At 43.5% G+C, this 15,420-nt stretch overlaps 1 protein-coding gene across 1 annotated transcript; it reads left to right on the top strand.

Moving 5' to 3' along the window:
- Positions 1-5,993: 5,993 nt before the first annotated feature.
- LOC123495045 (uncharacterized) lies at positions 5,994-6,833 on the top strand. Its single transcript, XM_045231713.1, has 2 exons — positions 5,994-6,218; positions 6,315-6,833. The coding sequence occupies exons 1-2, from the start codon at positions 6,060-6,062 to the stop codon at positions 6,678-6,680; spliced, it is 525 nt and encodes a 174-aa protein (XP_045087648.1). The 5' UTR covers positions 5,994-6,059; the 3' UTR covers positions 6,681-6,833.
- The last annotated feature ends 8,587 nt before the right edge of the window (positions 6,834-15,420 follow it).

Genomic DNA, 15,420 nt, shown 5'->3' on the forward strand with positions numbered 1-15,420 from the left:
AGGCTTATAGTGATGTGCATTACCGAGTGGGCCCAGAGATACCTCTCCGACAATCGGAGTGACAAATCCTAATCTCGAAATACGCCAACCCAACAAGTACCTTTGGAGACACCTGTAGAGCACCTTTATACTCACCCAGTTACGTTGTGACGTTTGGTAGCACACAAAGTGTTCCTCCGGTAAACGGGAGTTGCATAATCTCATAGTCATAGGAACATGTATAAGTCATGAAGAAAGCAATAGCAGAATACTAAACGATCAAGTGCTAAGCTAACGGAATGGGTCAAGTCAATCACATCATTCTCCTAATGATGTGATCCCGTTAATCAAATGACAACTCATGTCTATGGCTAGGAAACATAACCATCTTTGATCAACGAGCTAGTCAAGTAGAGGCATACTAGTGACACTCTGTTTGTCTATGTATTCACACAAGTACTATGTTTCCGGTTAATACAATTCTAGCATGAATAATAAACATTTATCATGATATAAAGAAATAAACAATAACTTTATTATTGCCTCTAGGGCATATTTCCTTCAGGCGCCGCCCCCTCCCCTAGTCCAATTCGGACTCCCATGGGGGGGCGCGGCCACCCCTTGTGGGCTGTCCCCTCTCTCTCCCATGGCCCATGAGGCCCATGACTTCCCCCGGGGGGTTCCGGTAACCCCTCGGTACTCCGGAAAAATACCCGAACCACTCGAAACCATTCCGGTGTCTGGAGACCATCTTACAATATATCAATCTTTACCTCTCGACCATTTCGAGACTCCTCGTCATGTCCGTGGTCTCATCTGGGACTCCGAACAATCTTCGGTCACCAAAAAAAATAACTCATAATAAAAATCGTCATCGAGCTTTAAGCGTGCAGACCCTACGGGTTCGAGAACTATGTAGACATGACCGAGACATATCTCAGATCAATAGCCAACAGCGGAACCTGGATGCTCATATTGGTTCCTACATATTCTTCGAAGATCTTTATCGGTCAAACTGCAATAACAATATTGGTTATTCCCTTTGTCATCGGTATGTTACTTGCCCAAGATTCGATCGTCGGTATCCTCATACCTAGTTCAATCTCGTTACCGGCAAGTCTCTTTACTCGTTCCGTAATGCATCATCCCGCAACTAACTGATTAGTCACATTGCTTGCAAGGCTTATAGTGATGTGCATTACCGAGAGGGCCCAGAGATACCTCTCCGATACTCGGAGTGACAAATACTAATCTTGATCTATGCCAACCCAACAAACACCTTCGGAGACACCTTTATAGCATCTTTATAATCACCCAGTTATGTTGTGATGTTTGATAGCACACAAGGTGTTCCTCCGGTATTCGGGAGTTGCATAATCTCATAGTGAGAGGAATATGTATAAGTCATGAAGAAATCAATAGCAATAAAACTTAACGATCATAATGCTAAGCTAACGGATGGGTCTTGTCCATCACATCATTCTCTAATGATGTGATCCCGTTCATCCAATGACAACACATGTCTATGGTCAGGAAACTTAACCATCTTTGATTAACGAGCTAGTCAAGTAGAGGCATACTAGGGACACTCTGTTTTGTCTATGTATTCACACATGTACTAAGTTCCCGGCTAATACAATTCTAGCAGGAATAAAAAACATTTATCATGATATAAGGAAATATAAATAACAACTTTAGTATTGCCTCTAGGGCATTTTTCCTTCAGAACCTACTTGGTGGCATGATTGACGACCTTTTACTTGCGGCCCGCCATATAGCTTCGCCACCTAGCCATTGGTCGTTGGCTCTACGGAGTTTGTAACACCCCCCCCTCACCTCTCTCTTCCTCTTTTTTTCTTACACTTGAACCTCTCCATGAATGCAGTGTTTGCTTTATTTCAAGATTTAGAGTTGTTCTGGCGGTGCTAAACTGCTAAGGCTGGCCATAATGGGGCTAACATAACCGGTATCATTCACTTGAGACTCGCAAACATGCTTATGTGGCAGACAATTAAAGATGAGAGAGATGGTTAAAATAACATAGATAAATACCGTATCATAATAAATGTTATGTTAGTATGTATCATACATGGCAATAAATAAGATGATTTGTGATACTAATTTATAATACTATGCACTATGAAGATAGTATTATAAAGTAGAATCATATGCATGATACTTCCCACTATGAGTAGCCTAATAATACTCTACAAGTACGTGTGTTAATGGTCGGCTGCCATCGACCGCTGTATTTATGCAGGGGCAAGCAATTATAGTTTCACTTTAGCTACTTGTAAGTTGCCTGAATTTTTACATTTGGGTCAGTCAATTTTTTGGCCGTTGATTTTTTTTTGCTTTATGATTCGCGCTGCTTTTTTTCCTGCCTGTGCTGCTTCTTTGGCTATGCTCTGCTTGGTTCGACTGACCCCATATTTGGGTCAGTCGATTGCCACTGGGCCGAAGCCCATTAAGAGGTGCGATCCAGCCTTCCTGTCTCTCCCTTTGTTTGTTTCTTTTGTGGGTATTTTGCTTCATTTTGTTTTAATTTCTGTTTTATGTTTCTATGCATTTTTTATTTTTTCCTTTATCATTATTTTTTGTTTTATGTTGGTTGTTGGCTGAGTGTAGTTATATACATACAAATACTATATAATATGTGCCAAAATTTCATGATTATACGATTATTTTTGCATATTGCGATAAAGTGCAATTTTGGTGCGAAGTTGTGTATAAGTTTTTTTTCATTCTTCTTAAAAGAAATACCAACGTCACTAATCCATTTTTTCAGAAAAATATATATGATATTGTTTTAGTCTTTACTTCATTTTCATTCTACTTTAAGGTTAATACCAATGCCACAATTCAGTTGTTCTTAGATTTTATTTTTGCAAAAAATGCACTTTCATATGCTTATTCTTGCATTTTTTAAAGCGCAGTATTTATGCATATTTCATCGAGTTTTCTTTTTTCTTTATGTGTACTTTTGGATGTTGAGTGTGTGTAAATGTATGCACACAAGTACTACATGTATATATTATATTAGAGTACAGAAATTTTACTACTATATGTTTCTTCTTACATATTATTTAAAAAAAATGCAATTTTCGTACTAATTATGTGGAATTTTTTTCTAAGTTTTCATTTCACTTTCTTTCTTATTTAAGAGTAATATGATTGACACTAATTCATTCCTTTGTTTTAAACTCATTTATTATGTAAGTCATAATATTATATGTTTGTTATTTCATATATGAAAATGTGCAATTTATGAGTAAATTATGTGCAAATTTTATCATGATTTTTTTTATTTCTTCTTAAAGCGTGGTACCTATGCCACAACTTCATTCTTGCTTAGAAACTGTTATTTTTGTTTTCTGTCTGTGTATATAAATATACACGCAAGTACTAAACAACATCTGTGTAAATTATAGTAGATTGCGATAATTGCAATATTATATGTTCTTTTTTTGCATATTATCGAAAGTGCAATTTCACTGCGAACCTGTGTGTAAATTTTTCCCCTCTTTCTCTTTCGTCTTTAAGGGGTTCATTATTCCCTAAAAAACTTCTTTTTTTCTTTAGTTTTAGTTTTTTTTTCTCCTTAAAGAGTTTCATTCTTCCATAGAAATTTTCATTATTTTGATTTTGTTTTTTCCTTTTTATTTTATTTTATTTTCTTTCTTCAAGGGCAATGCCAATATCATTTCATTGCTTATTCTGCATATGATAAAAAGTGCAATTTATGTGTAAATTGTGTGCAAAATTTGTCATTTTTATTCTCTTCTTCTTAAAGGGGAATATAATGCCACTAATTAATTATTTTTAAATAACTTGTTGGAAAAATTGCAATATTATATATTCCTTTTTTGCATAGTACTAAAAGTGCAATTTAAGTACAAACTTGTGTGCAAGTTTTTTTATCTTTTTCTTTCTTCTTAAAGGGGTTCATTATTCCCTAGAAAACTTCATTAATTTGCTTTTGTTTTAGTTTGTTCATTTTGTTTCTTCTTAAAGGGTTTCATTCTTCCATAGAAAACTTCATTATTTTGATTTTGATTTTTTATTTCTTTTTTCCCTTTAAGGGAAATACTAATATCATTTCACATATGCTTATTCTTGCATATTATAAAAAGTGCAATTTGTGTGTAAACTGTGCGCAAATTTTGTCATTTTTTTATTGTCTTCTTTTTAAAGGGGAATACTAATGCCACTAATTCATTATTTCTTAAACAACTTCTTTTTTTCATTTTTGCGTGTGTAAGTATACATGCAAGTAATATACAATATGTGTGTAAATTATACTAGATCGTGAAAATTGCACTACCATATGTTTACTCTTTGCGTATTACTGAAAGTGTGATTCGAATGTTGTGTGCATGTTTTGTTTTGATTTTCTTTATTCTTAAAAGGCAATACCAATGCTGCTAGTATAGTCTTGCTTATAAAACGTCATTAATTTAATTTAATTAATTTTTATATCGTATATAATTACTGATGTTGGGCTTGTGTACGTGAGCAACTGAGCTTGCACGCATGCAGCCTGGGTCCTGGTGGTGGGATTGTGTTCGTGAGCATGCAGGCATGCAGGTTGTGTACGTGAGCACGGCAGTAAAAGTGACTGACCCCTAATTTTGGTCAGGCAACTTACCCAAAAACAAAATTCAGTCAACTTGCACATAGTCAATCCCTTATAGTTTAACAAAGTTATGCTTAATGAAAATACGAAGCAGAGTGAAGTTGTTTCCCTTAAATAAAAATAACAAAGTTAGAGCATCTCTGACGGTTGCACAAAAATTCCACGCCCAATAAACGTTATAGCGCGCCACTGTAGCACTTATAATGCGTCGGGACCAACTTTGCTTTAGCAGGCGCCCAAAAACGCGCGCTCAAAAAGCAGACAGTGCAAATTATGAAGCGCGTGCAATCCGGCGCCCTAAATATGCTGCGCGCGACAGCGTTTTTCAGCGCGCGCCAAAAAACTTTTAGCGCTACAGCTTCTGCTAGAGCTGTCCAGCGCCCAAAAAACAAACTTTTAGTGCGCGAAGCTCTTTTTGGGCGCCTGTCGGATATGCTCTTATGCACCATCTACCAAGTTAATTCGCCTCACCCGTCACGATGAAAGAAGCCGATCGATTAATCGAGCCCTTAGTTTGTCTAGTGCCGAGGACTGTGCCACGTGTGTTGTGTGTCCCTAGTCCCTACACAACCAGCGTCGCATCTTTTCGTCTGAATCAAGCACATTGAGAGGGACGTGCAACTGACCGACCTCCCGAATGTCTCCTCGCTGCAACCCAATTTCGGCTACGATCGACATTCGACAGAGAGATGATATATATATATATATATATAGTGGGGGTGCATCGAGACACCCAGTAAGGAATGACGTGCAGATCGATGCGGCATGCGTCGTCTTCTTTCCAGGAACTGCATGCATGCGCCGGACGCTAGCTAATCTCAATATTTTTCAAGCTGTCATCGTTCTTAGAGGGTGTTTGTTTCCAGGGACTTATTGGTTTAGGGACTTAAAAAAGTCTCTATAAGTCCCATCTAAACCAAACAGTAGGGACTTATAGGGACTTAAAGTGATGATTTGGGACTTATCAAAAAAGACTCTCAGGGAGGAACTTATAGGGTGGTGATTTGGGTCTTTTAGCATGTCATTTAATAACCTCTAGCCTATGATAAATCCTGTAAACAAACAGAGGACTCGGGACTTATAAGTTGGGACTTAAAAAAGTCCTAGGACCTATGAAACAAACAGGCCCTAGCTTCTGCAAGCTTATCGTCGGCCAAAAATGCAGTGCATACTGCATACACGCATGCGTGGTGAGAAATAGAATGTGAGAGATGCGTCTGAATCACTGCACATGCATTAGTAAAGCTAGCTTGCCGAAATAAGGCGGTGCCTACGCCGCGTTCGCCAAAGTAACTAATCTTGATCGATCCATCTGCGGTGCACTTGGTACCGGTAGTTGCGTGCGTCGCCCATTGAGCGTGTGTGTATTTATACCATGCCTTGACGTCTAGCTTCAGAGCAGAACCAGTGCTGCAGTCGCGCGCGCTAGCTCCTTGTGTCGAGAATGTTTCCTCCTGCTGTTGGTGCTGGAGCAGGCGCGTGGCAGCTGCAGCAAGGGATGGGCGTGCGCGCGGTGGCGGCGGCGGACGTCGTCCTCGGCCTGGCCACGGCCGCCTTCGCGCTCTACGCCGTCTCCCTCAACCCGGCAGACTCCCTGCCGCAGGTACGATCGATCAAAATCGTCTTATCTTTTCATTTCTTCTGGGCCGGGCGAGATGATCTCGAGCACTGATGGACTGGCTGGTCCGTGTATGTATAGACTGATGCCGCGCTGAGTTCGGCGAACTGCGGCGCCACGCCGCAGCAGGAGCTGGGCATGCGCTTCGAAGCGCTGGTCATGCTCCTCACCGCGGCGGCGCAGGCGGCCACGGCCGGGGCGGCCTGGGTGCTCGTGACGGCGTTCGGCCGCGGGATGGCCCGGCTCCTCGCTGTCTTCGCGCACGCTCTCGGTGGCTTCAACGCCTACGCCCTCTACTACGTCGTCCGCGGGGTGGCCGCCGTCACCTTGGGCCTCTGCATGGGCAACGCCGACCGCGTCATACTCGTCCTCTACCACGCCATCTTCCTCGTGACCCAGGCCGTGCTGCTCGTCGTCGGCTTCGTCGCCGTCCTCTGCGGAGTGTGAGCTTCATCAGCAAGCTGGCTGCTGCGTGATATCTCTTCGACTGCACCTCTCGGTAGTCGTTTACCCTCGCTCTCGCATGCATGCATCCTCTTCAGTTCTCGATAACCCCATCGTGGTTTAATAATAAATAAACAAATAATTAGTATGCTGTCAGTGATGGACTCAACGTATCTGTATGTACTTAAGATCGCGCTGGACAAGATGTGGAGATTAACTGTTTTACCATTGGGTAATGTTTGTACCCGGTCAACCGGCCGAAACTGCGCCGGTCGCTCCCTACCCATGCGTCCTAGTGGTCCCACGCACTGCCCTCTTTCCTTTCTGTTATCCCTTTCTCTTTCCAAGTCTTCTCGACCATTCCAATGAACGAACTGGCTTTCGTTCCCGCAGCTCCTCTGTTCTCTGCCCCTTCAATCCTTCTTTCCCTTCACCACAAACGCCTGCTCAGCTAGAGCGCCGTAGCACGCTGCTCTTGGTGCCCGCCGCAACCACGCACCCACGCGCTCGGCTGCTGTCGCCTTTGCAATGGGGTGGCCATCATGTGTTGCATGCGGCTCCTGCACTTACCGGGACTGCAAGGACCGCAAGCTGCGACGCGGCCGACCATGTATGAGCAGGCACGCAAAGTGTGACCATGGGGTGGCCGGCTGAATGCATCCACGGGGGATTTTTGCTACCACCGATGCGACAGGGAAGTCTGCTACAACCAACCGCGGCAATGCTTTGCGAAGCTGCATCACGAGGCAAAGATGCTAACGACCGGTGCGCCAAAATGCTTCGACCAACATTTTTTTGCTGGAACCAGAGAGTGTCGGCTGCGAGAGTCGACGCGGCGGAGCTGCAAACCACGGCAAAAAATGTTACGATCGGCATACAAAAATGCTACGTCTGGCATATTTTTTTGCTGGAACCAGTCGAGCGTCGGCAACAACGGTGAGACGGAGCTGCATTCACAAAAAAATTGCTACAACCGGCATGTGTCTTTGCTGGAACCAGTCGAGCGTCGGCGACGACGGCGATGCGGAGTTGCATCCACAACAAAATTTGCTACGAGCGGCACCTATTTTTGCTGGAACCAGTCGAGCGTCATCGACGACGGCGAGGCGGAGCTTCATCCACAACAAAATTTGCTACGACCGGCATCTATTTTTGCTGGAACCACTCGAGCGTCGGCGACGATGGCGAGGCCGAGCTGCATCCTCAACAAAATTTGCTACGACCGGCATCTATTTTTACTGGAACCAGTCGAGCGAACGACGAGGCGGAGCTACATCCAGAATAATTTTTGCTACAACAGGCATATGCTTTCGTTGGAACCTGCATGAGTGTCGAACGGCTATAGTGTGCCTCCCAGAGTTGCTACTTGCTACCACTGCTCAGGTCTCAGGATGCTACAACCGGCCACTGAGGTTGCCATGCCCATGCCCAGTGACACTACGATGGCCACATGATGATGGGGACGGCGACGACTCTCTAGTTCGTGCTGCATCGAAACAGCCAGGGTTGGTGGCGATGGTGATGCTCTTCTTGGTCGAGAGAGAATGGCCGGGGAGCGCGTGCGGCCGGGGGAGACCAGGAGACAAGCACGAGTGTCGCCGATGGCCGGTAAGCACGGGCGGCAGTGAGCGCAGTCTCCGCCATGGCCACGAGCTATTGGTCAATGTAGACGTGAAATGCGGATGGAGGCGTGAGGACGAAGCGTTTTCTGCGTAAAGGAACGTGGGGATATAGATCTAACGGGTATTATACGACGAATCCAACGGACGCGCGGTGACCGGCTGAAAGTTTGGCCGGTCCGCCGGCGCCTATTGTCCGCCTTTACCATTGCGTTGTTATATATGGTGGTTGTTTCTGTGTGCAATCTTATGATCTACTTGTACTACTGATTTTTTACATTCAGTTCATTGCACCGGCTCTGTCTGATCAATCGGCCGGCCGGGCTAACCCTTTCCATTGCCCTCAAAACGATTAAAAAGGATACGGGCATGACTGGCAGGCAGCACGGGATATTCCCATCTCGCCATGCATCAGCGCCAACGCCTTGTTCATTTGTTCAGTTGCACCATTGTTCAGAGTCATCTTGCCATCTTCATTTTGTGGACCTGCCCAAGATAAGAGGAAAGAGCGCATAATACGTACAACCTCCAGGGGAGATCTCAGCACATGATTATCAAAAGTAACTTTGTTCCTAGTAGTCCACAAAATCCACCGGAGAGCAGCTAAGCCCACCACACATGGAACTTATCACCAAAAGGAAAGGGAAAAAAAAGGCATGAAACGGGGCACAAGCTTGCCACGGGGAATTTGGACAACCAGAAATTCCAAGACAATGTTAAAATTACTCTCACTGTAAACTTGTATGACGTTTTAGCAGACTAAAGATAGTGACCCAAAACGTCTTATAAAAGTATACAAAGGGAGTAAGTGTTAAGCTGTTTCTATTTTATCACAAAAAGAACACAAAGAAGAACAATGCCAATTTCTTTTACTCGTGTTAAATCTAGTTAGAACACCATCTTAAAGTAGTCGCTAGAGAAAATTTTAGATTTTCAGAGAAAAATTAGCTTTCCAGATCCCTTGTTGTGATCCCCGTCAACATCCTCTTCCAAGCAGAAATTGCCATTCTTATATGAGGAACAAGACACAGTGTCCATATTAGGAGACATTTGGAGAGATTGGCAACATGAACATACTGCCATGCACAACAAAGTCAAATTGAAGCTATCGTCAAAAGGATATTAAACTGCCTGCCAAGAACATATTTGATACTTCTTCTGTCCCGGTGTATTAGGGCACCTGCATAGTTCTAGGTCATTCATTTGAGTACTTACATACATGTTATATTTCATCAAAAGATATCATTGAATTTATATGCGGATGTAGTTTCTAAACAAATATTTTTTGTCACATATAATACATACCTAGCTAGTGAAATTATCAATCTAGAACTACGTGCATGCCCTATACACCCGGGTGGACGTAGTAGTACAATCCTGCATCTCACATATGTCAAAGAGAACATGTGTTTTGGGGAATAGTAAAATGTGTGTTGGGAATAGTAAAATCCCAACCGGGCAGGATCCCACCCAGCCCTACATGTCATCCAGATGATAAAAAGTTAAGGACAAACCATGGCCATGGTCAGCAATCAGATATGAAGAGAAGAATCTCGTTTAAAAAAATATGAAGAGAAGAATAAAGACAAAGTTAAAGAAGTCGCATGAAGAAAGAAAACCATTTATGTCGAAGGATGGTGGATAATACACTATGAACCATGCACCACCTCGTCATCTTTATCCTTCATAGACTAGTGGATCAATAATTACCCATGAACCCCTCCCACCTACAGTCTACAAGAGCAGTATTGGTGTTTTGTCAAGTACCCTAGCCTATATAAACTTGGGCTCAGATCTTACGTAACAAGTACCTTCACTCTAGAACCTTGTCCCAGGTGACAGTGAGGCCGACTGACTCACCCTTTTGGAAAGGATTGATGAGAGTTAAATCACTCTTCTTCAATAGGACAAGATTCTTAGTTGGAAACGGTACAGCTACGAGATTCTGGGAGGATACATGGCTAGGGGAGATGCCCCTAGCACTTCAATATCCTTCTTTGTATAGTATTGTTCAGCGTAGAGACGCTTACGTTGCAACAGTACTGCAGTCTACTCCGCTTAATATTCAATTTCGGAGGACGCTAGTTGGAGCCCATTGGGAAGCATGGCTCAATCTTGTGAGAAGATTGATGGATGTTCAGTTATCTCAACAGCTGACCAGTTGTACTGGAAACTAACTAAGAATAGAGAGTTTTCGGTTAAATCCATGTACTTGGATGTTATCAATTCTAGCGCGATTCCACGATTGAAACATGTGTGGAAAGTCAAAGTACCTTTGAAAATCAAAGTGTTTATGTGGTTTGTACATAAACTAATTATCTTAACCAAGGACAACTTGGCAAAGCGCAATTGGACAGGTTCTATGAGATGTAGCTTTTGTGAATAACATGAATCAATCAAACACCTCTTTCTTGATTGCCCTCTGGCAAAAATTATGTGGCGGACGGTTCACATAGCTTTTAACATTACTCCTCCGAATTCCATCACCATGTTATTTGGGACGTGGCTTCATGGGGTAGATGTTGGTGAAGGAAATATGCCCTAGAGGCAATAATAAAGTTATTATTTATTTCCTCATATCATGATAAATGTTTATTATTCATGCTAGAATTGTATTAACCGGAAACATAATACATGTGTGAATACATAGACAAACATAGCGTCATTAGTATGCCTCTACTTGACTAGCTCGTTAATCAAAGATGGTTGAGTTTCCTAACCATAGACATGAGTTGTCATTTGATTAATGGGATCACATCATTAGGAGAATGATGTGATTGACTTGACCCATTCCGTTAGCTTAGCACTTGATCGTTTAGTTTACTGCTATTGCTTTCTTCATGACTTGTACATGTTCCTATGACTATGAGATTATGCAACTCCCGATTACCGGAGGAACACTTTGTGTGCTACCAAACGTCACAACGTAACTGGGTGATTATAAAGGTGCTCTACAGGTGTCTCCGATGGTACTTGTTGAGTTAGTATAGATCGAGATTAGGATTTGTCACTCCGATTGTCGGAGAGGTATCTCTGGGCCCTCTCGGTAATGCACATCACTATAAGCCTTGCAAGCAATGTGACTAATGAGTTAGTTGCGGGATGATGCCTTACAGAACGAGTAAAGAGACTTGCCGGTAACGAGATTGAGCTAGGTATTGAGATACCGACGATCGAATCTCGGGCAAGTAACATACCGATCACAAAGGGAACAACGTATGTTGTTATGCGGTTTGACCGATAAAGATCTTCGTAGAATATGTAGGAGCCAATATGAGCATCTAGGTTCCGCTATTGGTTATTGACCGGAGACGTGTCTCGGTCATGTCTACCTAGTTCTCGAACCCGTAGGGTCCGCACGCTTAAAGTTCTGTGACGATCGGTATTATGCGTTTTTGTGTTTTGATGTACCGAAGGTACTTCGGAGTCCCGGATATGATCACGGACATGACGAGGAGTCTTGAAATGGTCGAGGCGTAAAGATCGATATATTGGACGACTATGTTCGGACACTGGAAATGTTTCGGAAGGTTTCGGACATATATCGGAGTACCGGGGGTTACCGGAACCCCCCCCCCCCCCCCGGGAAGCTATTGGGCCTTATGGGCCTTAGTGGAGAAGAGAGAGGGGAGCCAGGAGGTGGCGCGCGGCCCCCCTTTCCCCAATCCAAATTGGACAAGGGGAAGGGGCGGCGGCCCCCCTCTCCTTCCTTCTCTTCACCTCCTCCTCCCCCCTTCTCCTTCTTGGAATAGGAAAGGTGGGGGCCAAACCTACTTGGAGTAGGATTGCCCCCCTTGGGCGCGCCTCTCCCCTGGCCGGCCCTCTCCTCCTCCCCCTTTATATATGGGGGCAGGGGGCACCCCATAGACACAACAATTGATCATTGATCTTTTAGCTGTGTGCAGTGCCCCCCTCCACCATAATCCACCTCGGTCATATCGTAGCGGTGCTTAGGCGAAGCCCTGCGACGGTAGCTTCATCAACATCGTCACCACGCCATCGTGCTGACGAAACTCTCCCTCGAGCTCTACTGGATCGTGAGATCACGGGACGTCACCGAGCTGAACGTGTGCTGAACGCGGAGGTGCCGTACGTTCGGTACTAAGGATCGGTCGATCTGAAGACGTACGACTACATCAACCGCGTTGTCATAACGCTTCCGCTTAACGGTCTACGAGGGTACGTGGACGACACTCTCCCCTCTTGTTGCTATGCATCACCATGATCTTGCGTGTGCGTAGGAAATTTTTTGAAATTACTATGTTCCCCAACAGTGGCATCCGAGCCAGGTTTATGCGTAGATGTTATATGCACGAGTAGAACACAAGTGAGTTGTGGGCGATACAAGTCATACTGCTTACCAGCATGTCATGCTTTGGTTCGGCGGTATTGTTGGATGAAGCAGCCTGGACCGACATTACGCGTGCGCTTACGCGAGACTGGTTCTACCGACGTGCTTTACACACAGGTGGCTGGCGGGTGTCAGTTTCTCCAACTTTAGTTGAACCGAGTGTGGCTATGCCCGGTCCTTGAGAGGTTAAAACAGCACTAACTTGACGAACTATCGTTGTGGTTTTGATGCGTAGGTAAGAACGGTTCTTGCTTAGCCCGTAGCAGCCACGTAAAACTTGCAACAACAAAGTAGAGGACGTCTAACTTGTTTTTGCAGGGCATGTTGTGATGTGATATGGTCAATACATGATGCTATATTTATTGTATGAGATGATCATGTTTTGTAACAAAGTTATCGGCAACTGGCAGGAGCCATATGGTTGTCGCTTTATTGTATGCAATGCAATCGCCCTGTAATTGCTTTACTTTATCACTAAGCGGTACCGATAGTCATAGAAGCAATAGTTGGCGAGATGACAACGATACTATGATGGAGATCAAGGTGTCGCGCTGGTGACGATGGTGATCATGACGGTGCTTTGGAGATGGAGATCAAAGGCACAAGATGATGATGGCCATATCATATCACTTATATTGATTGCATGTGATGTTTATCCTTTATGCATCTTATTCTGCTTTGTTTGACGGTAGCATTATAAGATGATCACTCACTAAATTTCAAGGTAAAAGTGTTCTTCCTGAGTATGCACCGTTGCCAAAGTTCGTCGTGCCGCGACACCACGTGATGATCGGGTGTGATAAGCTCAACGTTCATCTACAACGGGTGTAAGACAGTTTACACACGCAGAATACTCGGGTTAAACTTGACGAGCCTAGCATATGCAGATATGGCCTCGGAACACTGAGACCGAGAGGTCGAGCATGAATCATATAGTAGATATGATCAACATAGTGATGTTCACCATTGAAAACTACTCCATTTCACGTGATGATCGGTTATGGTTTAGTTGATATGGATCACGTGATCACTTAGATGATTAGAGGGATGTCTATCTAAGTGGGAGTTCTTAAGTAATATGATTAATTGAACTTAAATTTATCATGAACTTAGTACCTGATAGTATTTTGCTTGTCTATGTTGTTGTAGATAGATGGACCGTGCTGTTGTTCCATTGAATTTTAATGCGTTCCTTGAGAAAGCAAAGTTGAAAGATGATGGTAGCAATTACACGGACTGGGTCCGTAACTTGAGGATTATCCTCATTGCTGCATAGAAGAATTACATCCTGGAAGCACCGCTGGGTGACAGGCCTGCTGCAGATGCAACTGACGACGTTAAGAACGTCTGGCAAAGCAAAGCTAATGACTACTCGATAGTTCAGTGTGCCATGCTTTATGGCTTAGAACCGGGACTTCAACGACGTTTTGAACGTCATGGAGCATATGAGATGTTCCAGGAGTTGAAGTTAATATTTCAAGCAAATGCCCAGATTGAGAGATATGAAGTCTCAAATAAGTTCTACAGCTGCAAGATGGAGGAGAATAGTTCTGTAAGTGAACATATACTCAAAATGTCTGGGTATAACAATCACTTGATTCAACTGGGAGTTAATCTTTCGGATGATAGTGTCATTGACAGAATTCTTCAATCACTGCCACCAAGCTACAAGAGCTTCGTGATGAACTATAATATGCAAGGGATGGATAAGACAATTCCCGAGCTCTTCGCAATGCTAAAGGCTGCGGAGGTAGAAATCAAGAAGGAGCATCAAGTGTTGATGGTCAACAAGACCACCAGTTTCAAGAAAAAGGGTAAAGGGAAGAAGAAGGGGAACTTCAAGAAGAACGGCAAACAAGTTGCTGCTCAAGAGAAGAAACCCAAGTCTGGACCTAAGCCTGAGACTGAGTGCTTCTACTGCAAACAGACTGGTCACTGGAAGCGGAACTGCCCCAAGTATTTGGCGGATAAGAAGGATGGCAAGGTGAAAAAAGGTATATGTGATATACATGTTATTGATGTGTACCTTACTAGAGCTCGCAGTAGCACCTGGGTATTTGATACTGGTTCTGTTGCTAATATTTGCAACTCGAAACAGGGACTACGGATTAAGCGAAGACTGGCTAAGGACGAGGTGACGATGCGCATGGGAAATGGTTCCAAAGTCGATGTGATCGCCGTCGGCATGCTACCTCTACATCTACCTTCGGGATTAGTTTTAGACCTGAATAATTGTTATTTGGTGCCAGCATTAAGCATGAACATTATATCTGGATCTTGTTTGATGCGAGACGGTTATTCATTTAAATCTGAGAATAATGGTTGTTCTATTTATATGAGTAATATCTTTTATGGTCATGCACCCTTGAAGAGTGGTCTATTTGTGTTGAATCTCGATAGTAGTGATACACATATTCATAATGTTGAAGCCAAAAGATGCAGAGTTGATAATGATAGTGTAACATATTTGTGGCACTGCCGTTTGGGTCGTATTGATGTAAAGCGCATGAAGAAACTCCATACTGATGGACCTTTGGAATCACTTGATTATGAATCACTTGGTACTTGCGAACCATGCCTCATGGGCAAGATGACTAAAACGCCGTTCTCCGGAACAATGGAGCGAGCAACAGATTTGTTGGAAATCATACATACTGATGTATGTGGTCCGATGAATATTGAGGCTCGTGGTGGGTATCGTTATTTTCTCACCTTCACAGATGATTTGAGCAGATATGGGTATATCTACTTAATGAAACATAGTCTGAAACAT

The sequence above is a fragment of the Aegilops tauschii genome, chromosome 7, assembly GCF_002575655.3.
Source record: "Aegilops tauschii subsp. strangulata cultivar AL8/78 chromosome 7, Aet v6.0, whole genome shotgun sequence".
In the NCBI taxonomy this organism is placed as follows: domain Eukaryota; kingdom Viridiplantae; phylum Streptophyta; class Magnoliopsida; order Poales; family Poaceae; genus Aegilops; species Aegilops tauschii.